The sequence below is a fragment of the Montipora foliosa genome, chromosome 8 (assembly GCF_036669935.1).
Source record: "Montipora foliosa isolate CH-2021 chromosome 8, ASM3666993v2, whole genome shotgun sequence".
NCBI lineage: Eukaryota > Metazoa > Cnidaria > Anthozoa > Scleractinia > Acroporidae > Montipora > Montipora foliosa.
In genome coordinates this window covers 32,500,448-32,527,817 of record NC_090876.1, presented here as the reverse complement: position 1 = coordinate 32,527,817, position 27,370 = coordinate 32,500,448, and the positions used below count along the sequence as shown (strand labels likewise).

The window sequence follows — 27,370 nt, the reverse complement described above, 5'->3', positions numbered from 1 at the left end:
GGAACTGTCCCTTCTGATAGAAAAGGGTGTAACAAGTGTGTCTGGGGTTTCTCCATTCAACTAACGACCACAATATGACTAACTCCTCTTACCTGATAGCTGAGTCGTGGACAATGTGGTTTTGGTTTGTATAGTCGTTTCTGAAAATAAGTATCAAGAGAAGCTGTTACTTTTTATACAAAATTCGAAAATTTCTATTGCTGAGGACCTGAGGGTGTAACAACTGTATCGAGGCTTTCACAATATAAATAACTTTCTTACCTGATGGCTGACTCGTGGACGATGTTGTTGTAGGTTGTATAGTTGTTTCTGAAAAAATGTATAAATACCAGAAGTGACGCTTGACACAAAATTCAAAGATCTTGTATTGCTAAAGAACCGAGGGTGTACCAACTGTGTCTGGGGATTCTACTTTCAACTAAGGATCACAATATGACTAACTCCTATTACCTGATGGCTGAGTTGTGGATGACGTCGTTGTGGCCTGCGTAATTGTTTCTGAAAATATTTATAACGAGGAGCTGTTGTTTTTCATAGAAAATTCGAATATTTTATGTTGCTGAGGACCTGACGGTGTAACGACTGTGCCTGGGGCTTCTCCATTCAACTAAAGATAACAATGTGAAAAACTCATCTTACCTGATGGCTTAGTGGTGGACGACGAAGTCGTGGGCTGGGTAGTTGTTTCTGAAAAGATTTATGAAGAGGAGCTGTTATTTTCTCATGGGAAATTCAAAGACTTTCTATTGCTATGGACCTGAGGGTGTAAGAATTGTGCCGAGGCTACTCCTACTACTTCAAGTAAGGATCACAATATGACTAACTCTTGTGACCTGATGGCTGAGTCGTGGACGATGTGGTTGTGGGTTGTTTAGTTGTTCCTCAAAAGATTTATAAAGAGGTGCTATTACTTTTGACAAAAAATTCAAAGATTTTCTATTGCTAAGGAACTGATGGTGTAACAACTATGCCTGAGGCTTCTCCATTCAACTAAGGATCTCATTATGACTAACTCCTCTTACCTGATGACTGAGTCGGGGACAATGTAGTTGTGGGTTGTATAGTTGTTTCTGAAAAGATGTATAAATACGAGCTGTTACTTTTCTCATATAAAATTCAAAGATTTTGTATTGCTAAGGAACCGAGGGTGTAACAACTGTGTCGAGGCTTCTCCATTCAACTCAGGATTGCAATATAACTAACTCCTCTTACCTGATGGCTGTGTTGTCGGCGACGTGATTGTGGGCTGCGTAGTTGTTTTTGAAAAGATTTATAAATCCGATCTCTTAGTTTGATAGAATATTCTTGGATATCGTGTTGCCGAGGTACTCATGTTTGTGTAACAACTTTTCCTGGGGCTTCTTTATTAAACTGAGGATCACAAAATGACTAACTCTTCTTACCTGATAGGTGAGTCGTGGACGATTTGTTGTTGGGTTGTATAGATCTTTCTGGAAAGATGTATCGAGAGGAGCTGTTAGTTTGAATAGAACATTCCTACAAATTGTATAACTGTTGTTACACTGAGGGTGTACCAACTGTGCCTGGGGCTTCTCCATTCAACTAACGATCACAATATGACTAACTCCTCTTACCTGATGGCTGAGTTGTGGACGACGTAGCTGTGGGCTGTATAGTTGTTTCTGAAAAGATTTATAAAGAGGAGCTGTTACTTTTAATAGAAAATATTGCTGAGCACCTGTGTGTGTAACAACTCTGCCTGGGGCTTCTCCATTCAACTAATGATCACAATATGACTAACTCCTATTACCTGATGACTGAGTTGTGGACGACGTAGCTGTGGGCTGTATAGTTGTTTCTGAAAAGATTTATAAAGAGGAGCTGTTACTTTTAATAGAAAATATTGCTGAGCACCTGTGGGTGTAACAACTCTGCCTGGGGCTTCTCCATTCAACTAACAATCATAATATGACTAACTCCTATTACCTGATGACTGAGCTGTGGACGACGAAGTTGTGGGTTGCGTAGTTGCTTCTGAAAAGATTTATAAAGATGAGCTGTTACTTTCCATAGGAAAGTCGAAGATTTTCTATTGAGTATTAGGATCTGAGGGTGTACCAACTGTGCCTAGAGCTTCTCGGTTCAACTATGGACCACAATATGACCAACTCCTCTTACCTGATGGCTGAGTTGAGGAAGACGAAATTGTGGGCTGCGTGGTTGTTTCTGAAAAGATTTATAAAGAGGAGCTGTTACTTTCATGGAAAATTAGAAGATTTTCTGTTGTTGAAGACATGAGGGTGTAAGAACTTTGCCTGGGGCTTCTTCATTTAACTATGGATCACAATATGACTAACTCTTCTTAGTATCACCCAATTAGTGGACTAGCAAATCCTGCATTTTAATTGGCTACGCTACTAGAGGACTCTTCTTTCTTTCTTTCTTTCTTTCTTTCTTTCTTTCTTTCTTTCTTTCTTTCTTTCTTTCTTTCTTTCTTTCTTTCTTTCGTTTTATTCCCAAATAAATATTTTTTCAATTTGCATTTGCTAACTTTATTGTTGCCTTTTCTTTCCGACTAGTTAGGTGATACTAAAACAATTAGACCCTTCGCCCTCAAGGGCTACGGGTCTAATTGTTAATTATCTGGTGGCTGAGTCGTGAACGATGTAGTTGTCGTCTGCGTAGTTGTTTATGAAGAGATTTATAAAGAGGAGCTTTTACTTTTCGTAGAATATTCGAAGATTTTCTATTGCTGAGGACCTGAGGGTGTGATCTGTGTCTGGGGCCTCTCCATTCAACTAAGGATCACATTATGACTGACTCCTCTTACCTGATGTCTGAGTTGTGGACGACGTACTCGTGGGCTGCGCAGTTTTTTCTAAAAAGAGTTATGAAGGGCAGCTGTTACATTAAACATAAAAGATTTTCCATTCTGAAAACCTGTGGGTGTAACAACTGTGCCGCGGATTCTCCATTCAACTAAGGATCATAATATGACTGACTCCTCTTACCTGATGGCTGAGTTGTGGACGACAAAGTTGTGACCTGCGCAGTTGTTTCTGGAAAGAGGTATCAGGAGGAGCTGTTAGTTTAAATAGAACATTCCTAGATTTCGTATAAATTTTCCCCCAGAGAAGACTGTCGATTTCTAAGTTCACCCATAACCATAATACTAAATATTTTATCACAGTGTTTAGCCTTCACTACCATTTGGCTCTTATACGTCAAGTTCACTAAATTTAAAAATTGGCTCATTTGTGAAGGGAGGTTTTCTTTTTTCGCACTAAAACTAGCTGCATGCCCAGAAGTCTGTTTGGCGTTTACTCGTGCCCAATATATCGCCTGAAACACGAGAAAGATATCAAATGATTTTGGGGAGAAAAAAAACGCACAGGTTGTATCACTCTCAGCCTAAATAGACTTCTTTTCCACTTATATTGCCAGTGAGAAGTAAAACACTTACGTTCGTGTCCATTACCACAGTAACGCAAGTGACAAAAAGGAGGCCTCGCCAACTGGTACACGTAATAACCACCACAGTTTTGTATCTTGATATTGTTGCTCCACCTACAACATCTGTTGCTCCAGTGATAACAAACCTTTCGATTCACCACACCCTCCACCATTGTGGGATATGAACCATTAAGCCAACCTGGAGCATCCGTACCACAGCGACGAGTTGGTGGGCAATAAGTTGGCATTCCGTCACCGGCATCACCAGCGAAACGGTACCATCCTGGGATGAGATCGTGGCTATCACACTTTGATGAGCTTTGATCAGTGTTTCCAACGAGACGATCAGAGGAATTGATAGTCTGATAATTGCCACTTGTGCATGGATCAAGCGCTGTAATGAAATGAAAGAAAGCAAATACGATAGAATTACCGTTAAACATATTAATACTGAACATATTCAATCTTCAACACTTACTCTCCAATTAATAAGAAAGGCCAGAGTTACTTGGTGTCGCTACGTAAGTAACGATTAACGGTGACGTATTTATTTCTTTATTTATTATGGCTGTAATTTTTTTTTATGCATTTCATACCTGGTTTTGTTATCCCTGGTGGTGTGGTGCTCAATGCTGAAATAGTAGGAAAAGTTAAAAGTGTTTCATACACTAAAAATGTTTCTGTGGGCTTAAAAAGATTTAGGAAGCAACAAAACGATAGAACGATAGATGGTGGATCTTTCTTTAGTCAAGCAAAACTTCTGGAACAAGTCATCTGTGATTTTCATTGTGCTCAAGACATCGAAAGCGCATTGGAACGAGCGAGGCCAAATCACAGAACATCTTCATAACTGAAAATATTTTTCAATCGACAACGTAATAAAAAGCTCTTCCTGTGTGCTAAATTACGAAATCCTTTTCTTACATTAACACTAAAAAACCCATTAATTAATTAATTATGTTTTGAAAACACGACCTAAATTGAAACACCAAATACGCACCATTTCCATTGCCACAGTAACGCAAGTGACAAACTGGAGGCTTTACCAACTGGTACACGAAATAACTACCACAGTTTCGGATCGTGATGTTGTTCTTCCATTTACAGCAGTCGTTATTCCAGTGATAACAAACTTGAGCCCTTTGCAGTCCATCCTTGACTGTTGGGTGTGTGTCATTAAGCCATCCTGGAGCATGCGTACCACATCTGTTCATGGGAACACATCGCTCTGGAATCTGATCGCCACTGTTCCCTGTCATGCGATACCAGTCGTGTGACACGATTTTGTCTGGATACCATCGATCGCATTTAGAATTGCTTGGATTCGTGTTACTCACTGCACGGTCAGCTTGATCGATAATTGTGTAGTTTGTACATTCACTGGCCTCACCTGCAACGGTACACAATGGCAATCCGCATTTCCTATTCTAATTTGTCATTCTAAACAAGGAATTCTCTAATTAATGACTCTCTGGAAATCGTGTACATCATTATAATTCATTTTGAGCATCTTAACGAAGATATACAGCAGACAAAATGTGTTGACATTGAATTCTAAGATCTGGAAGTCAAGTCTAGTACAACCAAAAAATTTATTTTTGTCCCCATAACGAAGATATACACGGGACAAAATTTATTAATATCACGCCAAGTTGTGTAATTTGGAGGTCTTGTATGGAAACCGTAGAGTGCAATCAAAAGTGCACTGGCATTCATGCGCACGGTAAAACTAAAAGCAGGCCCACGGCCCGCTACGGCCCGGCGGCCCGGAGGCCCGGTGGCCCAGTCCTGACTTTCCACAGTTTTTTTGTCCAGCGGCAAATCCACGCGCATGCACAGATCTGCATCGGGTTTGGGAGTGCAAAATGGACGAAGGTGAGTTTGAATTCGTTTACCATTTAATCATTTGAATCCTTGTTTCTGTTTGTTGCATGTTGTTCAGATATAAGCGTTTTCATTCTCTGTTCATTCGTCTCTTAACAGAAAGCGATAGCACAATAGAGGACTTTATTATCGAACGATGTAAGTTATTTTCAAACCATACTTTGAAAGTAAAGTGAAAATATCATAAGTTATGAGTTATGAGTTATGTGTTATGAGTTTCAGAGTTACACAAATAAAGCATGCAAACGCAAATCTACCGCCGTTCATAACTGTTGCCTGCCATTGCACAGAATTACCGTAAGATCATTTGATTACAAAGCGAGAATGTGATTGCCTGATAAACTGACAAACTCAACTCAGTGACAATTCGCAGTTCACATATCTCATTATTCGGGTTCTGTAAACTGGCGAATAAACAGAGAGTGACAACGTTTGCGGGCCGCTGGGCCTCGGGCCTGCTTTTAGCAAAACCCCGGTAAAAGTTCATGATAATCCTTTTAATGTGTAGGACTATGGCTAAAAGTAGTTTAAATCAAACTTGAGTCTAATATACATTTTGGGTCGATTATTAAAGCATAGTTTAGACAATGTTAAACAAAACCGCGTTCTAAGCCATTTTCAATATTGCCAACAATTATATCGAAATATTGTGTGCTCCTGATGGTAACAAGAAGGTTTGCATTCCAGACAAGCAGCAATTTATTTACTTAAAATATACCGCTCATAATCAGACTTGGAGGTCCACTGATTGTCTTAAACCGCGGCCTAAGTTAGACTTTGTTTAAATAACTGGCCCTTTGTGTTTAACGTCTGTACTCACCGCAGTAGCGGAGCCAACATACTGGAGGCTTTTGCAACTTATAAACGTAAAATGCTCCACAATTTCTCACTTTGATGCTGTTGTTCCATCTACAGTCATTTCCCGACCAGAAATAACAAACACTTCGCGTTACTTCACCATCGGCAACAGTGGGGTTGCCACCGCTGATCCAACCTGGCGCATGCGTACCACAGAGATGGGTGTGTGATGGTCGTGTGTTTGGTATCTTATCTCCAGCATCACCAGTGAAACGATACCACCCTGGGATGAGATCATGCTTGTCACACTTAAATGAGCTTTTATCAGTGTTTCCAACGAGACGATCAGAAGAATTGATAATCTGATAATTCCCACTTCTGCATGGATCAAGAGCTGTAACAGTAGTGCAACAAACCAATGTGATAAAATTATTTTTTTCATTCAGTTGAACATAGGGTAAGACAAACTAGCTTTAAAACATGAAAGCGGTTTCCTGGAATCCTTAAAACGTGCTCTCAGGTAAATAAAAACGGGCATAAATAACTGGAGTTTGCGTCGTTCTGGAAAGGAACATCTAACGTTGCCATTTTTTATTCGTTAAATTTTTAAAAATGCATATCATACCTGGTCTTGTTATCGGTGTTGGTGTGGTGCTCAATGCTGAAATAATAAAGAAGGTTACCAATGTTTGCTAAACTAAAATTTTAAAAGGGGAAAACCGGAGGAAAACATTTCGTTGCAGAGTAGACAATTAACGAACTCAACCCACATATGAACAGACTTAACTGATTAGAGTGTAATGTGAAGTGCTAGGTTTCTACCCCATATGAAACATGTGAGCGTTAGCCCTACTAATGGAAATGGGCCCACACAAGGACAGAGAAAACTTTGACCAGGGTGGGAATTGAACCCACGACCTTCGGGTAAGATCACCGCTGCTCTACCGACTGAGCTGCAAGGCAGCTATGAAGACGACTCTGGAAATTGGTGTCGCTCCGTAGAGGAACGTTTAACGTTGGCATCTTTTATTGTTGCCGTTTTCCTAGTGCATAGACCGAACTTAAGTCACAGACCTCGTTTCTTTTTATAAATTACTGGAGCTACAGCTGTATCAGTCAGTAACATAATACGTGTAAAAAATCCTTCCCGATGCTCACTTACGCAATCTTTGACTTACGTCACCATTTGGTTTTTCAAATGTATGAAACACAAATGCTACACACCATTTCTGTTACCACAGTAACGCAAGCGACAATCTGGAGGCTTTACCAACTGGTACACGAAATAACTACCACAGTTTCGGATCGTGATGTTGTTCTTCCATTTACAGCAGTCGTTATTCCAATGATAACAAACTTGAGCACTCTGAAGTCCATCCTTGACTGTTGGGTGTGTGTCATTAAGCCATCCTGGAGCACGCGTACCACATCTATTGATGGGAACACATCCCTCTGGAATCTGATCGCCACTAGCCCCTGTCATGCGATACCAGTCATGTGACACGATTTTGCCTGGATCCCATCGATCACATTTAAAATTGCTTTGATTCGTGTTGCCTACTGCACGGTCAGCTTGATCAAGAGTTGTGTAGTTTGCACATTCACTAGCCTCACCTGCAGTGAAGTAGAATGGAAATCCACATTTTCTATACTAACTCGCTTTTCTAATAAAAAGCCAGTCTCTAAGGGCGCCTTCGTTATATCAGAACTGTCCGGCCAGACCCGTCAGCTTCCATGATAATCCCTCGCATTCTTCTTGAGGAGTATATATCGTCCTCAAAAGGTGTTAATTTGAAGGCGCTGTTAGAGGCACGGTCTGGCCGATCAATTCTTTCAAATGGAAAGCGTCGTAAGTCATGGTTTTTCGAAAATCTCCTGTATACGTAAGGGAATTTTTTGGCCATATAAGCCTTTGGCTTCGGTAAATAACTATATAAACCGTAATGTGAGTTTTCTTTCTTGAATTAAGTTTTTCATGAGTTAGTCTATAAAATGCCAATGGTGCAGTGTTATTAAGTCTAAGCAGTGATTTTAAATGGTAAGCATTAAGGTTGGGGTTAGACATATTGTGCATGATAATCAATTTTGATTTTCTGACTCAGAGGTTTTGAAAAGGCATTAATGGCTGAATCCCCCTCGAAGGGAAGAGATCAAACATCACGTTCAAAAGAATAATAAAATAAACACTGAAACATACATGATGTATTGCTGATTTTTTATTTGCTTAGATATCGTTACTGCTTGCTCGATCTCTTGCTTACATTGAATTGATATGATCAAAACCAAGTGAAAATCTTTGAAAAGTCAAAATAACAAAAATAAGTCGAACTCCTGATAGCGTAGTTGGAAAAAGGAGTTTTTTGTACTACTCAGAAGCGATTTTGCAGGCTCTTGCACGTGTTATTTACTTTGAACGATCAAATAAGGTGTTTGGCTTTTTTTGCTCATTCCTTTTGCGCAGATTTATAGTGATAAATCGAAGCTTTGTAGTTATTTTGGCCTAGTCTTATTCAAGCCATGAGTTCCCCTATTTGAGCGAGTAGTACATTTGGATGAAGAGGGCGTTTCCTTGTAATGTTCTCTTTATTAATTTCACCGCCACATAATTCTGAAGTTCGAACGTCTGCCTTTGGGCGCTCCTTCTTTAATTTTTTTGTTATATTCTCCTGGTGATTTGTATACTTTTTCTTGTAATATTTTTCTTTTGTGTGATATTGTCACCCTTTTATCAATTTGTTTGTCAGCTTCTTTCACTTGATCTCTGTTTGCAGCATTTCTTGACTTTGGTGGAAATTGTTAACTGCGGTGCTGGGTTGAACTTCTGTGCTGTAAATAAATTCGACTTTTTCTTCTTCTCCTTCAATGTGACAAGTTCTTGTCTTTAATTAAACTGCAAAAGTTTGTCTTTTCCACAAGACCCTGAGTGTATCAGTACATTGCTTGGTTCACCCCGAACATATTTCATGTTGTGTTTGTGGCAAACTGTCAGTCATGTCTTTACTCAAAATTTCTTTTCCGAGAGCCATATTTATTTGAACTCCGGAGAGAGTCAGGTTAAGATGCTGATCATTGCAGTTATTAATTAATGTTACTTACGCAGTAACGAAAGGACAGCCCGAGTTTTTCAGGTTTGCCTCTCGTTACTACTCAAGTAAGTAAGTTATTAACTGTGATGATCAGCATCTTAGCTTAACTTCTTTTCCATTGAGAGATTGCAACTTTGTCGGATTTCCCACCAACCATGCCAGAATAGCGATGTAAATAAACGTAATTCTGACTTGCTGGGAAATTCCGCTGTTAGGCTATTTGTACACATTTTTCTCTTCGGCCCACCATGGTAACAAGTAGCTGAATGTGCTTCTGATATGTTCTATGTAATTCCTTTTTTGGAACTACATTTTTGCAGTCACTGTTGACGATCAAGAGCCTATTTCTTGCAGGCAATCTTTGCTTTTGTTGGACCGGAGAGATCTGAGCATTTTCGCTCATTATTCACCCTTAGCTTTTTCATAAACGTCGCCAACCATAAATAATATTGTTCTTGCTAGTTATACATTTTATGGACTGCTTAAGCTCCTTCAGCATTTCAAAAAAGTACTCAGAGTTCACTCAAACACTGCTGCTGGCAGTTCCATTGGTAGCCGTAACGGATGATAAGCTATTTTTTTTTATAAGTTCCACATCGTGTCATTTACAGCCGCGGAGGCTTGGAAATAGCTTTAAGTCTTAGGCAAAAAAACAAAAATTCTGTCTTTAACCCGATGGCATAGCGATAAATGCAGAGGACACGTAAAAACAGACGTACGATTGTGCGAGGTTCGTATCTCAGGAATGTCATGGAAAGCAAGAGAGGAAAGAGAGGTAAGGTAAGTGGTAAAGATTGTAAGTAGGAACAGAGGAAGAGGTAGGTAAGGGAGATAAGGTAGAACAAAAGAAGAAGAAGCAGAGAAGAGAAGATAATGATTAAAAGAATGATTTCATATTTTCTATTTTTTCATTTCCTTCTTTTTGTTGTTTTATTTTTAACCCCGTAAAAATCCAGGCCTCGTTTTTTTTTTTTTATTACATCCCCAAAAAAAGGAAAGCCTTTTTTAGACAGTTGATAATAAACTGGTTTGAGACATTTTAATCTAGGTGAAGTTGTTTTCAAATTAGTTTAAAATAAAATGACCTGTAGGTCGAAATCCTTTTAACGTGAATTTCAATTTAACATGTAATATATACATTGGCCAAAAATTGTTACCATCAAGAAAAACGTGGAATTTAAAATCTGTAAGGTCATGTATGGCAACCTTAGCATGTGAGGTTCCAGCAAAAAATGTAGTGGTAGTCACCTTACGAATTAACAATTGTGCTGTTCTTTTCCAGAACCATAGCTAAGACAATTTAAAAACTTGAGTGTGAAATAAATTTTGTGTTAAACGTTTTTACTTACCACAATAGCGAAGCCAACAAAATGGTGGCTTTTGTAGTTCATAGACGTAAAATGCTCCACAATTTTTTACTTTGATACTGTTGCTCCATCTACAGTCGTTTCCTGACCAGAAATAACAAACCGTTCGGGTTACTTCGCCATCGGCAACACCAGGGTTGCTACCACTGATCCAACCTGGGGCATGCGTACCACAGCGGCGGGTATGTGGTGGTCGTGTGTTTGGTATCTTATCTCCAGCATCACCAGTGAAACGATACCATCCTGGGATGAGATTATGTTTGTCACACTTTAATGAACCTTGATCAGTGTTTCCAACGAGCCGATCAGAAGAATTGATAGTCTGGTAACTGCCACTTGCGCATGGATCAAGTACTGTTGTGTAACAAACCAATGGGATAAAGTTACCTGCTGTATTTTTATTGGTTAAACTCAAAACAAACTACGTTTAAAACATGAAAGGCATATCGTTGAAAAGGAAAAGAAACGAACTTTATTTAAGTGTCTAGTCTTCCAGCGTTGGAGCACTAATTGGGGAAACAAACAAATTAACGCAAATCAAATCAAATGTTGGTTTTTGAGGAGGGAAAACCGCAGTACCCGGAGAAAAACCTCTTGGTGCAGAGTAAAGAATCAACGAACTCAACCCACATATGAAGACATCGAAATCGAACCCCGGCCACATTGGTGGGAGAGGAGTGCTCTTACCACTAAGCCAGCTCTATACCCGAATCTTGAATCTTGAGGACTTACTCACAGGTAAATAAAAAAGGCCAGGTTTGGCCCATTCACGTATGAAGTGGCCTCCATTGACAAGTAGAATCCCGTGGCGCTCAACAGAGAAAAAGAGAAAGTCTGGCTTGGTCTCCAGAGGAAAATTGGTGTCGCTCCGTAGAGGAACGTTTAACGTTGACATTTTTTATTGTTGCCGTTTTCCTAGTGCATAGACCGAACTTAAGTCACAGACCTCGTTTCTTTTTATAAATTACTGGAGCTACAGCTGTATCAGTCAGTAACATAATACGTGTAAAAAATCCTTCCCGATGCTCACTTACGCAATCTTTGACTTACGTCACCATTTGGTTTTTCAAATGTATGAAACACAAATGCTACACACCATTTCTGTTACCACAGTAACGCAAGCGACAATCTGGAGGCTTTACCAACTGGTACACGAAATAACTACCACAGTTTCGGATTGTGATGTTGTTCTTCCATTGACAGCAGTCGTTATTCCAATGATAACAAACTTGAGCCCTTTGCAGTCCATCCTTGACTGTTGGGTGGGTGTCATTAAGCCATCCTGGAGCACGCGTACCACATCTATTGATGGGAACACATCCCTCTGGAATCTGATCGCCACTAGCCCCTGTCATGCGATACCAGTCATGTGACACGATTTTGCCTGGATCCCATCGATCACATTTAAAATTGCTTTGATTCGTGTTGCCTACTGCACGGTCAGCTTGATCAAGATTTGTGTAGTTGGTACATTCACTAGCCTCACCTGCAATGAAGCATCATGGAAATCCACATTTTCTTCTCTAAGTTGCCATTCCAAATAAGTCACTATCTAACTAACCATTTTTTTGAAATCTTCTATACATATCTGAGTCGTTTTGTTTATTTTGGTCCCATAACGAAGCGAACAAAGTTAGTTAAGATTGAGAAGAACGTCAGTCTAGTTTGGTGTCGTGAACCGAAGCACTAGCGTTTGAGGGTACAGGAACAATGCAGTGACATTTACCTTACAGTTGATGTTTTTTGCATGACTACGGCTTAAAGCATTTTAAATACTTGTGCATGATATACATTTTATGTTTAACGGCTGCACTCACCGCAGTAACGAAGCCAACATATTGGTGGCTTTTGTAGCTCATAGACGTAAAATGCTCCACAATTTTTCACTTTAATGCTGTTGTTCCATCTGCAGTCGTTTCCCGACCAGAAATAACAAACCGTTCGAGTCACGTCACCATCAGCAACAGCAGGGTTGCTACCTTTGATCCAACCGGGGGCATGCGTACCACAGCGAAGGGTCTGTGGTGGTCGTGTGTTTGGTATCTTATCTCCAGCATCACCAGTGAAACGATACCATCCTGGGATGAGATCATGCTTGTCACACTTTAATGAGCGTAGATCAGTGTTTCCAACGAGACGATCAGAAGAATTGATAGTCTGGTAACTGCCACTTGTGCATGGATCAAAATCTGAATTGAAAGGAACGAGGAAATTCGAAAAACTGCATTGTATTATGCAACTAAATACTCCGTCCTGATTGGCTATAAAGGGGTGCAGTTCTCACGTAACATAGGTGCAAATTTGTAACACGAGTGATGATTACAAATGCTTGTTTTCTTTAAGAAAATTACGACATTTTTTAATTTCCAAGACATGTTTCGATGTTACGAACATCATCGTCAGTTACAGAATACTTGAAAAACCGTTAGGACTATATAACGACTAGGCAAAACATGCATAATTAATTATGATTAAGAGACAAGAATGACATATTTGAGTGAAATACAGAGTGTTTGAGAGAATGTAAAGCCTAAAGCGTAAGTGTCAGGTTGACGTGATGAACTTGTTGGTTTAAATTAGGCTTTTCCCAATTTATATGCATAGCCTCCTTGAGTTTAAGTTGAAATTTAGAAGGGGCGGAATCAAGGATTTCGAAACAATCCGCAGAGCAAGATTGACGACAACGTTCTGAACTTAGTAAATGTTTGAAGATGTGTGAGGACTTGTCTGAAGAGAGATGTTCACGGACGCTTGTGAAAAAATGACGACCAGTTTCGCCGATATAGCAAGCATTACAGCAAGCACAAGTAAATTTATAAATCACACGTGAACGAAGTTCTCTGGGGACAGAATCCTTCACTGAGAAAAGATTTCTTAATTTAAACGTGGTAAACACTAATTTGATATCAAGATCATGACAATAACGATTTACAAGGCGACGTATTTTGCTTTGAGCTATAGTAGAAAAACGGCCTAAATAAGTATTCTTTACCCTGTGAAGTGGTATTTTGAGTGGAGCCATTTCGGTCGATGGCTGTGTTCAAATATCGATAGACGCATTTATCGATCAGATGAGGTCAGGGTTTCCCTTGGAGATGTACTTGACCGCTAAATCAATACATTCCTCAAGAGGGATGTTAGTAAACAAGCTCTCGACATCAAAATAAATGAGAAATGTGCCAAACAAAAGTGTCAGAGGCATTGTAATCATTGGGAATATATGGTTCAAGGAGATTGCATAAAAGCTTAGCTAAATTGTAGTTATATGTGCCAATAGATGCAACTATGGGGCGGAAGGGGGGTGTGGATGTGGGATCCGTAATTTATGCATTTTGGGCTAACCGTATATTCTGGCCGGTTGGGACCCGTTGGAATAGATGCCGTCGTATAAAACACTCTCCAATTTTCCTTGTTTTTCAGATCCCTGAGAAACTGTTGAAGCCTACCTTCCCGAGTAAGGGTAGGGTCTTTACTAATAGGTTTAAACTTGGAGGAATCGTTGATTATACTAAATAAGCCATTGTCATATGCAGTTCTATCAAGTATTACAATACCGTTCCCTTTGTCGGGTTTCAAAATGACTATGTCCCTGTTCTTTCTGGTACTCCTCAAGATGCTGTGTTTTTTTTAGATCTGCAGTGGTAGGTCTATACGAGGATATGTAGCAGTGAGCAAGGTGAGAAAGATCTGCAACTATTTTGCTGGTGTTGGAGGTGTCAATAAGATTTCTTTTCATCGTGTGGCTAATCAGTTCGAAGCAAGCAAAAATATCAGTCTTGCTAATGGTCGGAGGATAAATCGAGTGCGTTAGACCAAACTTTAGTGCTTCCAATTTTTGTTTTCACATTTTCTGTGGAGTGAAAACCTGTGAATACAGCTGCTTCTGATCGCTCACCGGGGAGAGAGCGTCTGCGATTCATCTCCAAAAATTCCATACTGATGACGTCTTACACGTAGTCATGTTATGCATAATTATGAAAAATATTTCATACATTTACTGTGAAAAACAAAATGGCTCAATAAACATAATTGATATCGACGAATGCAAAGTTTGCATTCTCTGCAAAACAAAGCCTAACTATAGCGACAAATGCTTTGTGGACAACGGATGTAAAATCAGTTGTTACTGATTATCTTCGAAAAATTCCAAGACGACTTGAATAGTTATTCGACTTTTGCCATCCAAATCGTCGTCCCACATTCTGAATTCGAAGAAGCCTTCTTGCTACCGTGCTCGTTGACCAGATGTAACACAAATTTACGTCATCACTATGGAATTTTTGGGGGTGACTGGCAACGCTTTCTCTCACGGAACGTCAGTCGGTGAGCGAGGAGAGGCGGCTGTATTCGCAGGCTAGAAACATCTAAACTGGCTTCAATGTGCGCGTTCGATTGACCGTATTCCGGAATAGGAATACATGGAATAGAAGTTGGAAATCCTTCGTTTTTGTGGGGATTCACATAAATATTATCAAACATCTGCTAAAATCAGTGCTATTTTAAACATAGCTTTATTATTCTTGTTGCTGCAAAACGCCATACATATTGTTTTAAATCATCACTCAAAGTATTCTTATTCCGGAATAGGGTCAATCGAACGCGCCCTAAAGTGAAATACGATCATTTAACTCTCGAGTAAAAGGCTCATTATTTCGCCTTGAGGATGTCTTTATGATGAAAACATAATGTCTATAAGTTCGTCAAACAAAATCAATGACAATCAAATGGTTAGATGATGCCGTACTACATTGTGTTGAAGTTGCGTAAAGCATGCAAAAACAGATACGACAGATCACATCGCACCAGTGGTGAATGCGATTGAATGCCGAGATATCGTTTTAGACCCCTAGGACTTATTTTATTCGGAATGAAGATTTTTCACACATTAAATGCCGACATTGGCTGACACTGTCGGTCCCTCTTCAATCCCTTGCCGAGTGGAGATGAGTGCAGGATCACACGCAATTACGAAAATTGCAACAATAACAAATAATTACAACTGTAAAACAAAAACGACGATTTTGACAAAAAAGACAAAAATCGTAAAGTGGAAGGACTTGCAGCTTGTGAGAGTCTTAAGAAAAGGACAGATACGACAAAAACGACGATTTTCACGAAACTTACAAGAAAACGCGATCAGTGGAAAAACATGCAGCATGCGAGGGGCTGACGAAAACAACAGGAACCACGATTTTAACGGAGTTTTTTTTTTAATGGGAAAATTTGTGATTTGCCTGTAATGCTGGACATAATGGGAGGCCGGATTCCACGTGGTCCCGCTGTACGTAAGTTGAAAAACATCGAAGTTATATTAAGCAGCAATTTTAGTTGCTGCTATATATAGCTAACTATGATAATCAGTTCAACTCATGTATTTCAATTTTTTCCGAGGCCAGCATGGACATAGTATGTACACTTAAGACATGAAACATGTGCAAAATGAATAACATGCATTCAAATTCTGTAAAAGGCAGAGCTTACAAACTTAGCGGAATGCTGTCAAACACAATAAGCTCCTCGTTCACTTAATGAAATGGCTGATACTTTAATTAATAAGATTGAAACAAATATGACAAAATTGCTTCTCAGTTAACAATATGAACAAGTCAAAAAGTTTTAAAAATGGTTACAGCCCTCAAATTTGCAAGAAATACACTTTTACAAATAAAAAGGAAAAGGAAAGGGACTTTATTTGATTGTCAAGTCTTCTAACGCTGAGCCACTTATTGGGGACACTGTAAACTGAAATCAACAAATTAACGCAAATCAAATCAAATGCTGTTTTTTTTTAGTTTGTAACTTTTTTATGTTGTTAAGTGAGAAACAATTTTATTATATTAAATTTTGTTTCAATTTTATGAGAGCATTAGTCATTTTATTACGTTTTCGAGCAGTTTATTGTAGCCTCTTCAGAACGTGATACCAGTTCCTCTAAAGTAGGCACACAATTTACTCCCTGTGCGATTCCTTAGCGCCCAGTTGTCGGATAGGTCGTACAACTGAAGAAACTGATTAACTTAATGGTCACAACTAAATTCCAACACATTAAGGCCGCCTATTCAAAGGGTTATATCATTTGCATCAACACTAACATTTCGGGTCGTTCAACATTGTTGAAGGGGTGAAAAGCTCCCTCTTTTCAAGGGGTTGAAAGTTCTTTGGAAGCGCGTTAAATCAAGTCAACAGTTTTTTCGCTGTCAAAAACGTTGGATGGAGTTGAAGCCGTAAGCGTGCTCGCATCTGGATTAAATCTGGATGGGATAGTCTGGTTTCTTGTTCCTAGTTTCTTCCGATCACGATTCAAATGGTCTCAAGGTAAAGTAAAGGTAACGTCTGCTACGAGTCTAAAAGGCCCATCAGGCCGGCGCTTATCTCTGGTTTCTGTAGCATGAAGCGACTAGGAGTATTTCTACTCTCACCTGGATAGGATGCCAGTCCATCGCAGGAGTATCATGGGTTCAAATCCCGTTGAACTCACATGAATTTTTCAGGTGTATATAAAGTAGCCTTCGAACGCAGACGTATATCCGGCGGTCGTTTCTCTCCCCCAAAAAATGTTCTTCGTAAAAGTCCCAAGTTTGAGTGGGTTTTTAACTCATTTGAATGACGTCAATACCATTACTAAACAATACCCCTGAGACTTTTCCACACCAAAATGCGGAAAAAGTGTTTGTAATATGCTTATAAAATAATATTCCGCAATCCAGGAAAGGTTTCTCGTAAAACGTTACCGACTGCCTTTTGATAAGATTTATATTTTGATTAAATTAATGCTGTTAATTCGTTTGCTTCGGTTCTAAAAATTGAGTAACGCTAATTTTTCCAAAAGGAGTTCCCATACATATTTATCTTAGTTTAATTGCCTTTGAGTCCTATATACGGATAAATAAAAAGCTCGCGTATGTTTGAGATGAAACCGATTTATATCCCTGGCGAACCAAGTAAAATATCCTCTCTGCAGGATCCAGCCACCTTAAAAAAATGGCAAAGATTTCTAAATGAAATATTACTGGTACCTGGATTTTCGTATTATGAAGAAGTACTGGGTGGAAATTCTCGGAAAGACAAAATCAACTCTTCAGTTCTTGGCATTTGTTTTGATTGCTTTAACTTTTCCTTAAACGTTCAGCGAACTGACTTTTAACACACCTCACCACTTTATTCTGCAAACATTGTATCACCGGAAAATCAGTTGCAGTTGCTCCGTGTGTAGAATGGGTGTCATAGTCGACGGGAAAATAGAGTTTTTGCAGCGTATCATATTGCGAATTTTCGCAATCACTGAAAACTATTCGATGATGTTGTTATTCCGGCACTAATCGGTTCTTAACGAAGGTAACTTTTCACCAGTAAGTAATTTTGTGGGGACAAGAGCAATTAAAACGAATATACTACCTACCTTCCCTGGTCAGATCTGTTTTAAAGTGGGTATCAGCTAACTTGTCCGCTGCTACGCTCAATGCGCCAACAAGTAGAAAAACCTGATGCATTTTTTACTCTTGCGATCTTGAAAGCGAATGGCCTGTCAGTGACTTCCAGGTACTTGTTTATTCACTATATGCAGAAAATCGGTTACGCTTGCTTTCACATTTTCCGGGTTGACTAAACAGCTTGGATTAAACTCGCTAAAAACAACTTCACGCTAAGTAAAGTGTGCCCTAATTTAACGTAAGATAAGTTTATGGAACAAAACGTCGCTTTTCAATAGAGAAAGTAAAGAAAAGGAACAAGTCATCTGTTTTTGAAAAATCGTTGTGATGATCATAGCGTTGTTTGAAATTCCCAGATGGCCACCCCTTGACGCAAAGTAGTTGTTGTCAAGGTGTTAGCTTTGAAACGCCGGTGCACTTAAAATCAAATCATAAACTTTAAAATTCTTAAGGGAACATAGCTCGATCACGTTTTATACCGTACGCTAGCCTAAGTATATTTTCAGCTCTTTGTTTCATCATTTGCGATTTTATCACTTGAAACAAAAATAAAAGCCTCGCACTTTTTCTAAAAGTTCTTCGTAGTATTATTAGCTAAGCCTTGACTGCTTAACCCAGCGAAGAGGATTTCGAAAAAGGCTATATTTCTTAATAAAGAGCATCTACTTGTATTTCAAAGCAGTGTTGGAAAAAAAGCCCATTACTGAACACAAGCTTTGAATGATTATTTACTTTTCTTGTCAAATTTGTAGTTTGTTATATTTTTGCTCCGATTTGTCTTTTAAAGTCCGATAATAGAAACAACAACAATATAGACTAATTAGAGTCTCTTGAGATTAGAAAAAGGACTTATTATTTCTAGTACAATTAAACTAATCCTATTTAATTTCCACAGCATTTAAAAACCGAATGGAAAAGCAAGTCTAATGTCCAGCCAAACTGCAAATATTACGCTTTTGCGTTTGGACACTTTTACGATGTTAGGTCAGTTCCACGGACTAAGAACCAACATTAATGACTGGTTTTGCTAAAGATGCAGACGATCCAGGAAGAGCCAATACATCGAAACACGAAACAGAATTTATAGAAAGAAACTTCAAATACATTTCTTCATAGAAAATGATCCGCAATCCACTTTTGGCAGCGATTTCAAATCGACACGGTTTCGACAACAGTCTCGAACGGTGTCGTGTAAACAGAAGATGTGACCGCATCGAAAACGATGCGGTCACACGGATACAAATGAAACCGCGTTCGTGTAAACGCTGCCTCAGGCTAGCATGAATCACGTCGTTTGAAGATCCCAGAACTGCTGTTCTTTGCCAATGAAATGGTCGGCGTTTTTAAGGACGAAGTTGCAGGAAATCTTTTTGCGTGTGAACAATTCGTTACGACGCCAAAGCTATGCTCGCCTCTTCACAACGTGATACCAGTTCCTCTAAAGTAGGCACACAATTTACTCCCTGTGCGATTCCCTAGTGCCCAGTTTTCGGATAGGTCGTACAACTGAAGAAACTGATTAACTTCGTCACAAATAAATTTCACATTAAATCAACACATTAAGGCCTCCTATTCAAACGGTTATATTTTTGCATCAACACTAACATTGTTGAAGGGGTGAAAAGCTCCCTCTCTTCAAGGGGTTGAAAGTTCTTTGGAAGCGAGTTAAATCAAGTCAACAGTTTTTTTGCTGTCGAAAACGTTGGTGGAGTTGAAGCCGTAAGCGTGCTCGCATCTGGATTAAATCTGGATGGGATAGTCTGGTTTCTTGTTCCTAGTTTCTTCCGATCACGATTCAAATGGTCTCAAGGTAAAGTAAAGGTACCGTCTGCTACGAGTCTAGAAGGTCCATCAGGCCGGCGCTTATCTCTGATTTCTGTAGCATGAAGCGACTAGTATTTCTACTCTCACCTGGATAGGATGCCAGTCCATCGCAAGATTAGCCCCAGCTTTAGATTCGCCGGTACCCATTTATACACCTGGGTGGAGAAAGGCACCATGAGAGTAAAGCCGGTCTTGCTCAAGACCACAACACAATGTCTCCGGCCAGGACCCGAACCCGGACCACTCGATCCGGAGTCGAGCACTGTAACCATGAGGCCACCGCGCCTCCTACTGAAATTGCCTCGAACGTTGGCCGAATTGTTGAGCGTCCGCACAACTTTGGTTTTGCTTCCAATATTTGTCCAAAATTCGTTCGACTTTTGTTCAAAGAAAGTTGATCAAATGTTGAAACCCTTTAATTGAGCCTCTATTGACATCTGCACAATTTATGGTGGAAATCAGCTGCAGGTACTCGCATGGGCCCGAGTAAACTTAAGAATTAATATCATACGTATTTTCAATCTCTGCAAATTCTGAAAATACAAGTGATATTAATCCTTAATTTTACGCTGAATCTTGCGATGACTTGTTTATAATGTAAAGGGCAGTCGGAATTTTCTTTTATTAAGAAGGCCACAAACACACGCTTTTGCGCAATTTTGTTGAAAGCCATTCCAGTGTTCAGTTAGCGTCAATGAACTGTAAAACGCACGAATCAGCTGAATGAAATTTTATATTTGTACAATAGCGCCAAAGCAAGCTAAGGAAATCTCCCCTGCTAAAAAGCATTAATTACATGAAAATAATGCAAGTAATTTTGCCCGGGGCAATTACTAAATTCAGTAAAAAAGCCCTCTGTTTCGAGCTCTAGCCTGCAAGTAGGCTCTTCGGTTGAAAATGGCTCGCAAACGAATATAGGGGCTTAGTGACTAGTTTTTTCACCAAGCTCCTATATTCGTTCGCGCGTCATTTTCAAAGGAAGAGCCTGCTTGCAGGCTACTCTGTCCCAGTCAATCAGCTTAAAATAATTTTGCCCTCTAGGTTATATGGTGAATTAAAGAATTTTCTACCTATCTTTTTATCTATCTAGCTATCTATCTATTTTAAAGAGACTCGCGAATTTTCACCATCTGATTGCTTATCAGGACAAGGTATTCAGTGTGGATAGCAACTTTAAACATGCAAAGTGATTTCCAGAGTCCAGCTCCTGTGGGCCACACCACATGGCTAAATATTTCAATAGGATTTAGTTAGAAGTAAAGATAAGAGCGGGAGAGTAGTGTTTTGTTGACCCCTCTCCTCCCCCATCCTGTAGCAGAGCGAAAACGAATAAAAATACCACTGTGTAATCTCGTGTCTGTTTCTCTTTTATCTCCCACGTGACCGCTTCACTTTCCAAATATGGAAAGGAAACCAGCCAGCTACAGTCCCAACAAAAGCCTCCTTCTTGAGAAGGCGCCATTACTCAACTATTCTTCCTCTCTGTGTCTTCATTTGCTCTCGAAAAACTTAAGGTCTCGGTAAAGGTAAATTTGGGCTTATCGCTCAATTTTTTTGTTTTTGCAACTCTTTAATTGGTGTGCTGTGAAGTTATTTGCCCGAAAAAAAATCTGAAAATCGCTTTTCTTTGCTTCCCACCATAATCTGCGCGCGAAAAATGATTGACGTATCATGTCAATCACTCGTGAAAGGATTGGGTGTCAATTGACAGTCTTCACGCGCGATCTGCTACCTTAGCAGGAGCCCGAACGCTGATTGACTCAGCGTCATTGGCTTTCAAGTATGGGGCGGAGTTATTCGGCAGACCGTGAAATGCACGTGACAACAAAATTACAATTTCTCGGACCTCCTGTCTCGACTGGTTTTAAAGTGCCCTTAACCCCCAAATATATTTTCGCTAAAATGAATCTTTGCACCTGTTCCATTTTTTCCCTTTTCTAACAAATCCTGCCTTTTTATAGGCTTCAAAACTTGCGAAAAACCAAGCATCTTTTGTTCACGACCGAGTCAGAAGGGGAGTGGGTCTATTCCTGATTTGACGTCACAATTACTTTGCATGCATATTTTCTAAGAGTTAATGCAATGAAAATCAGTTTGTGACGTCAAATCAGGAATAGACTCACTCCCCTTCTGACTCGGTCGTGAACGATAGAGATGCTTGGTTTTTCGCAAGTTTTGAAGCCTATAAAAAGGCAGGATTTGTTAGAAAGAGGAAAAAATGGCCTCAATGCGTTTCGAACAGGTGCAAAGATTCATGTTAGCGAAAAAAATATTTTCGGGTTATGGGCACGTTAAGATATCGCTTCCATTTTTTCATTTCTAATAAATTATTGTACTACCCCAAATATCGTGTGAGGAATTTTTCTTTTGACTTGGGAGACTGATTTTATGGCACTTTTTTTGCCCAAATTAAGTATGAGATGAGAGTTTTGACTTTGGTGCATGATATTTCCTTCAATTCTATCAAAAATTCCTCACAGAGTATTGGAGTGCTTTCATCTGTGCCTTAGGGTCCGGACGCACTGGACTGACAAAATTTGTTTGGCCCTTCCAAAAATCACGACAAAATTTGTCTCTGCCAAATTTTCAATTTGTCAAACGTGGGCGCACTGAGACACAGCAAAATATTTGTTAACCACAAGTGTCAATCACACGAAAATAAACACCATCGCTTGCGCGCTGTTCGCGGGAAAGGTAACATGAGATCTCAGGAGTCATGGGCTTATGGTGATCTTTAACCCCTTCGATCGAATATGTTCCCTCGGCATATTATTGCTTGTATTCTATTTCTTTTTCTTCCTTGAATTCGTTCAACTCCAGCAGAGGCAGTTGCTACTTCTACTATGCCAGTGGAGGCTTCACCTCGTTCGACTGCAACTGGTGCTAGAGTACCACAACAGATTTGTCCGTACAAGGCGGACCGAAATAAGATCAAATTTTCTTGATTGACATTTTCCTTCAAATCATGGAGTCTTAATTAACAAATCTGTCAGATTTCACGCCTGACAAAAATTTGTCCTGCTCCGAGGCAGGACAACGGCGTCTTTGACGTTTGGTAAACCATGACAAAATTTGGTAGATCTAAAAATCACCAGGCGCACTTGTCTCAGGGAACTGGTGACAGATTTTTTCGCAAAATAAAAAAAAATTGCCCAGTGCGTCCGGGCCCTTAGATGCAACGAAGTGCGGTTATTTTCGCAATAAAGTGAAGGGGCAGGAGCGTCTGCAGCAGACTCTGTCGTCCTGAGTTTGAGGCCTCAAAGCTAAAAGGCAACATTAAATGCCAAAAAACTAAATTTTTATTCAAGTAATTCAATTTATTAGCTTTAATATGATATATAGTTTGACCCTATGCAAAAAATAGTGGCGCGACAATTTTATTTTTCCGGACACCTCATTTTCCTTAAATTAACCGAGACCTTAAAACGCTTATGTAGAGACCTTAAGATCTACGACGGCAACGTCAACGAGAACGCTATTCAAGACTTGAAAGTTCACGTTTAAGAACATCAGTACAAGTTTTTGTGTGAGAGTTAGTGCTGACGAGGGAAGAGAACTGGATTTGTTTATGGACTGTCAAGTGGAATATCTCAGCCACATCCGTCAACGTGGTGCATTGTGAGCATGGGAGTTGGAAATATTGTTTCACTGAGCAACAGAAATATCACTACTAATACAAACAATACAATAACAAAGATTTATCCCTTAAACACATTTCACTTGTAGTTACAGAGGAAGTAACAAATCTTTTCATTGATGAAATGGTATATGAAATGAATCATATATGAACTGCGGATATGAAATCAAGTGAAGCTATGATCTTCGCAGTTATGAACGCAATTTTTACAATTGCGTAGAGAAGCCTGAAAAATTCAGGACTTCAACGGGGTTTGAACCCGTGACCTCGCGATTCCGGTGCGACGCTCTAACCAACTGAGCTATGAAGCCACTGACGTTGAGAGCTGGTCATTGGTGGGTTCTAATGGTCCCGTGAGGAATGAATCAATGATCAAATGGTATATGAAATGAATCATATATGAACTGCGGATCATGAAATCAAGTGAAGCTATGATCTTCGCAGTTATGAACGCAATTTTTACAAATGCGTAGAGAAAAATTCAGGACTTCACGGTAGCCCGAGAAAAGAAACTATCTGCGATCTATTAAGATAGATTGCAGATAGTTTCTTTTCTCGCAAATAAACAAAGCAGCCGGTAAGGTGTCCACTTTCCAGTTTTGAAAGTACTGGCCATTTATTTCTTCCCCGACGCATTTTGTTGATTTAGGACAGATTAAAGTCCACATTACATTCGGATTCTACACAAAAAGGAACTGGCATAGTGCGTTAGCGGGCTGGACTCTGGATCGGGCGGTCCTGGTTACTAAGGCGTTGACATGTCGTCTTGGGAAGGCAATTTTCTTTAACAGTACCTCTCTCCACCCAGATGTATAAATGGGCACCAGTGATTATTATCCTGTCCAGGACAGAAGGGCAGTAACCAATTTAAGCTCCAGCAGGTACGAGCGGGCACTAGGCCTTGTGACGACTTACCTTATCACCTACAGCATGCATAATGGCCCTCCAGGGCGATTACCGCCTAGGTTGCTTCTTATTACCGAAACCAGAGTTAAGGGTCAGCAATTCAGTGTGATAGCATATAGAACTTACTTTTTCGTGTGATCTACAGATACGGGTGCCATAAAAAACCCCCAAGTCCTTAATTAAGGGCTCCAAGAAAGCTGAAATATTTTATTTCCCAAGTTGCCAAAACAGTAGTCTTTGCCGGAAGGATAACTCACTCCACCCCTGTCCTATCTTTGGATATATATGCAGTATGGATGCCACCATGGATCTGTGCTGTTTGAGAAAGCAACAAAGGAAAATACTGATAGAGAAAGGGAAGGAGTGCCAGTGAGTAATCTTCTAGCAATTTAGCGGATTGGCAGCGAAAACGGACCGTGTTGGACGTCCTTATCAATCATTTACAACATACGTGAGCCATTTACACTGGGGCACTGGGTATGAATAAAATATTCAGTAAACAAATCATGCCATTGAGGTTCTCATACAAGTTCTATCATAATCATTCTCTGCAATATCAAGGAGACGAATCTGCACGAGAAAACAACTGAATTCCAAGACAGTCATAGCCAGCAAACTACAATGACCTCGTCACGTACGGTATTAATCGACCTGGGTATATCTAACTCGCAACGACGCACTTGCGACCAATTTATCGCTGGGGCTAAAGTTTCTAATGTTACCTCACTTTTAAGGGATTGTAGGAAAGGGGCATGTCTGTAAATGTGAAGCCAGGTAAGCGTTTTTTGTAAGTGAATGTATCCAAACACTTTGCAAATAGACTGGGAGAGTGACTGCAATTTGTGTTAGACGATTAGCTTTAATTATATTCGAAATTTCTTGAAGGTTCAAAACGATTCTCAAGTAGTGTAACGACAGATGTTGCGGTTGCATTTAAAGAGACCGATAAGTTCTTTTTTCTTCAGAAAATATTAAAGCCCAAACAGGTGGGTCATAGTACTACTGAATGGAACTACAAAGCTTGCTTATATATATCCTGATTTAATTAGCGCTTCATTACTACGGGCCACAGACGTGATACGTTGAACGAGTTGAACAAAGGAGATAAACTTAACATTGCAGTTTGGACGAAAAAGATGCAATTTTGCATTGTGATTTACCGGCAAGAGATGTGTTGTTAGGTAAATAAAGAGTTTTCGCAGCGGCTTTATTGTCCGTAATTTTCAAGACTTCTTCCAAGAAATTCATAACCGCTGTCGGACCACTATCTAATAAAATAATAATAATAATAATAATAATAATAATAATAGGTCTTTATTGTTTTTTAAGCAAAAATACATGCTAAAAACAAGAACAGTTACATAAAAAATAGCCGAAAGAATTAATTAGAATTACAAGGCTATCGACATTACATTAAATAGCTACTCTATATTTAAAAAAAAGCCTGTTAAAAAAACTATTTTTAAAACGCTGGGTATTAACCCTAGGGAGTTGACTACTAGGAACTCGGAGGCGTGCCGAGCTTTCTTTCATTTTGGGGACTGAAGGGTACAGAGGGTGACCGGGCATACCGGAGATCTTCTTGAATAGTGAGCGATCAACCTCTTCTAATACGCCATATATGTCAATTCGGTACGAAACATATTTGCGTTTAAAGCAGCGCAGTAGAAAATTCTGAACCGTCGTTAATTCAGGTATTGAGGAGGCATATACGGGTAGACCGTACGTTAGTTTGGGTAGAACAATTGATCTAAAAACGTAATCTACGTCTGGTTGTTGGTATCCCTCTTTACGTAAACATCTTATCACATAAAGACACTTGTTGGCCTCCTGCAGCTTAACCTTAATATGCTCGTTAAATCTATGATTGCTTTGTAAAGTAACCCCTAACACTTTTAAACAAGAAACTTGCGTTATATAGTTCACAGAGTCTATATCATGAGCAACCTTCTTACAAAGTATTAGTTCGTTGCATTTTTTAGGATTACATGCCATGGCATTATCTTGGGTCCAACTGAAAAACTGATTGACAACCTCTTGAGAAAGATCTATTTCATTTTTACATACTTTGACTAGCAAGGTGGTGTCGTCAGCATATTTAACTATGCTGTAAGGTCATTATCCCTAATGGCCAAATCGTTGACAAACAAATTAAAAAGATGGGGCCCACTGACACTACCCTGGGTTGTTCCTTTGTTCACATTGTGCCATTTGTAGATAACACCCTTGAATATCAGTCTTTGTTTCCTATCCATTAGAAAGCTTAAGTACCAGTTAACCAGATAAGGATTGAGATCAAGAGCCTTTAGTTTTTCCCCAACTAACGAGTGTTTTACATTATCAAAAGCTTTTGAGAAATCCATTGCAAAAAGCCTAACATAGTTACAATCTTAATCATCAAGTGCCCTTAAGTAATTATACTGTATTTGAATCAAGGCGTCTGTACAGCTGTAGCCCTCCCTATACGCATATTGTGTGACAGTCATATTTTCTTCAAAGACTTTCTTACTGTAATGATGGTATGCAGTTCTTTCAAAACAGCGTGCTATAACTGTAGTCACGTTAATTCCCCGAAAATCCGAATATTGAACAGGAGTGTCTACCTTTGGGAGGGGATTGATGTTAGCTTCTTTCCAAGCTGTCGGCCATGTGATCTGATCGGTCCTAAAACAATCACATAAAAATTTCTTATTAACGACAAGTCTTTTCCGTGACAATTAACTTCAGAGTCTCTTTTAACCATAACTTGGAAGGAAAAAAGATAATCGAAATTAAATGGCTGATTTTTGCAGACACGCTTTGTTGAAACTTTAACCGGAAGTGGCCTGGTTAGCCATCTTCTCGTAAGTTTTTTTCTTAGTAAAAAGCCTCAACCTTAGTATTTTCTTTCTTGATATTACTAAACTAAGGGCTGAACTTTGCAGGGATACTAAGACCTCAAGATATAAAACATGGGCATGGAAAATATTTGGTCTGAAAAACAGGCCATTTCCGGTTTCTTCCCATATGCTTCAAATATGACCA

The 27,370-nt window shown here is 39.5% G+C and overlaps 2 protein-coding genes across 2 annotated transcripts; both read right to left on the bottom strand.

Moving 5' to 3' along the window:
• Positions 1 to 88: 88 nt before the first annotated feature.
• On the bottom strand, positions 89 to 11,444 carry LOC137968648 (uncharacterized). The gene is made up of 14 exons (XM_068815172.1): positions 11,282 to 11,444; positions 10,535 to 10,903; positions 7,333 to 7,710; positions 6,115 to 6,490; positions 4,415 to 4,794; positions 4,011 to 4,046; positions 3,561 to 3,808; positions 2,973 to 3,043; positions 2,792 to 2,839; positions 2,140 to 2,187; positions 1,596 to 1,643; positions 1,023 to 1,070; positions 262 to 309; positions 89 to 140 (listed from the first exon to the last, which is right to left on the bottom strand). The coding sequence occupies exons 1-14, from the start codon at positions 11,442 to 11,444 to the stop codon at positions 89 to 91; spliced, it is 2,313 nt and encodes a 770-aa protein (XP_068671273.1).
• A 193-nt stretch (positions 11,445 to 11,637) lies between these two features.
• Positions 11,638 to 18,039, bottom strand: LOC137968647 (uncharacterized). Its single transcript, XM_068815171.1, has 3 exons — positions 17,949 to 18,039; positions 12,363 to 12,738; positions 11,638 to 12,025 (listed from the first exon to the last, which is right to left on the bottom strand). The coding sequence occupies exons 1-3, from the start codon at positions 18,037 to 18,039 to the stop codon at positions 11,638 to 11,640; spliced, it is 855 nt and encodes a 284-aa protein (XP_068671272.1).
• Positions 18,040 to 27,370: the final 9,331 nt, after the last annotated feature.

Bases quoted from the DNA above. Each gene is read 5' to 3' on its own strand.
- LOC137968647 (XM_068815171.1), bottom strand. From the start codon at position 18,039: ATGCATCAGGTTTTTCTACTTGTTGGCGCATTGAGCGTAGCAGCGGAC. The intron at 12,739-17,948 runs GTAGGTAGTATA...CTTTCAATTCAG, and splicing joins AACAGATCTGACCAGGGAAG to ATTTTGATCCATGCACAAGT. The intron at 12,026-12,362 runs GTGCAGCCGTTA...AGGTGAGGCTAG, and splicing joins TGGCTTCGTTACTGCGGTGA to TGAATGTACCAACTACACAA.
- LOC137968648 (XM_068815172.1), bottom strand. From the start codon at position 11,444: ATGTCAACGTTAAACGTTCCTCTACGGAGCGACACCAATTTTCCTCTG. The intron at 3,044-3,560 runs GTTTGTTATCAC...TTAAACTAACAG, and splicing joins AGGGTGTGGTGAATCGAAAG to CTCCTCCTGATACCTCTTTC. The intron at 310-1,022 runs GTAAGAGGAGTT...ACATTTTTTCAG, and splicing joins GTCCCCGACTCAGTCATCAG to AAACAACTATACAACCTACA.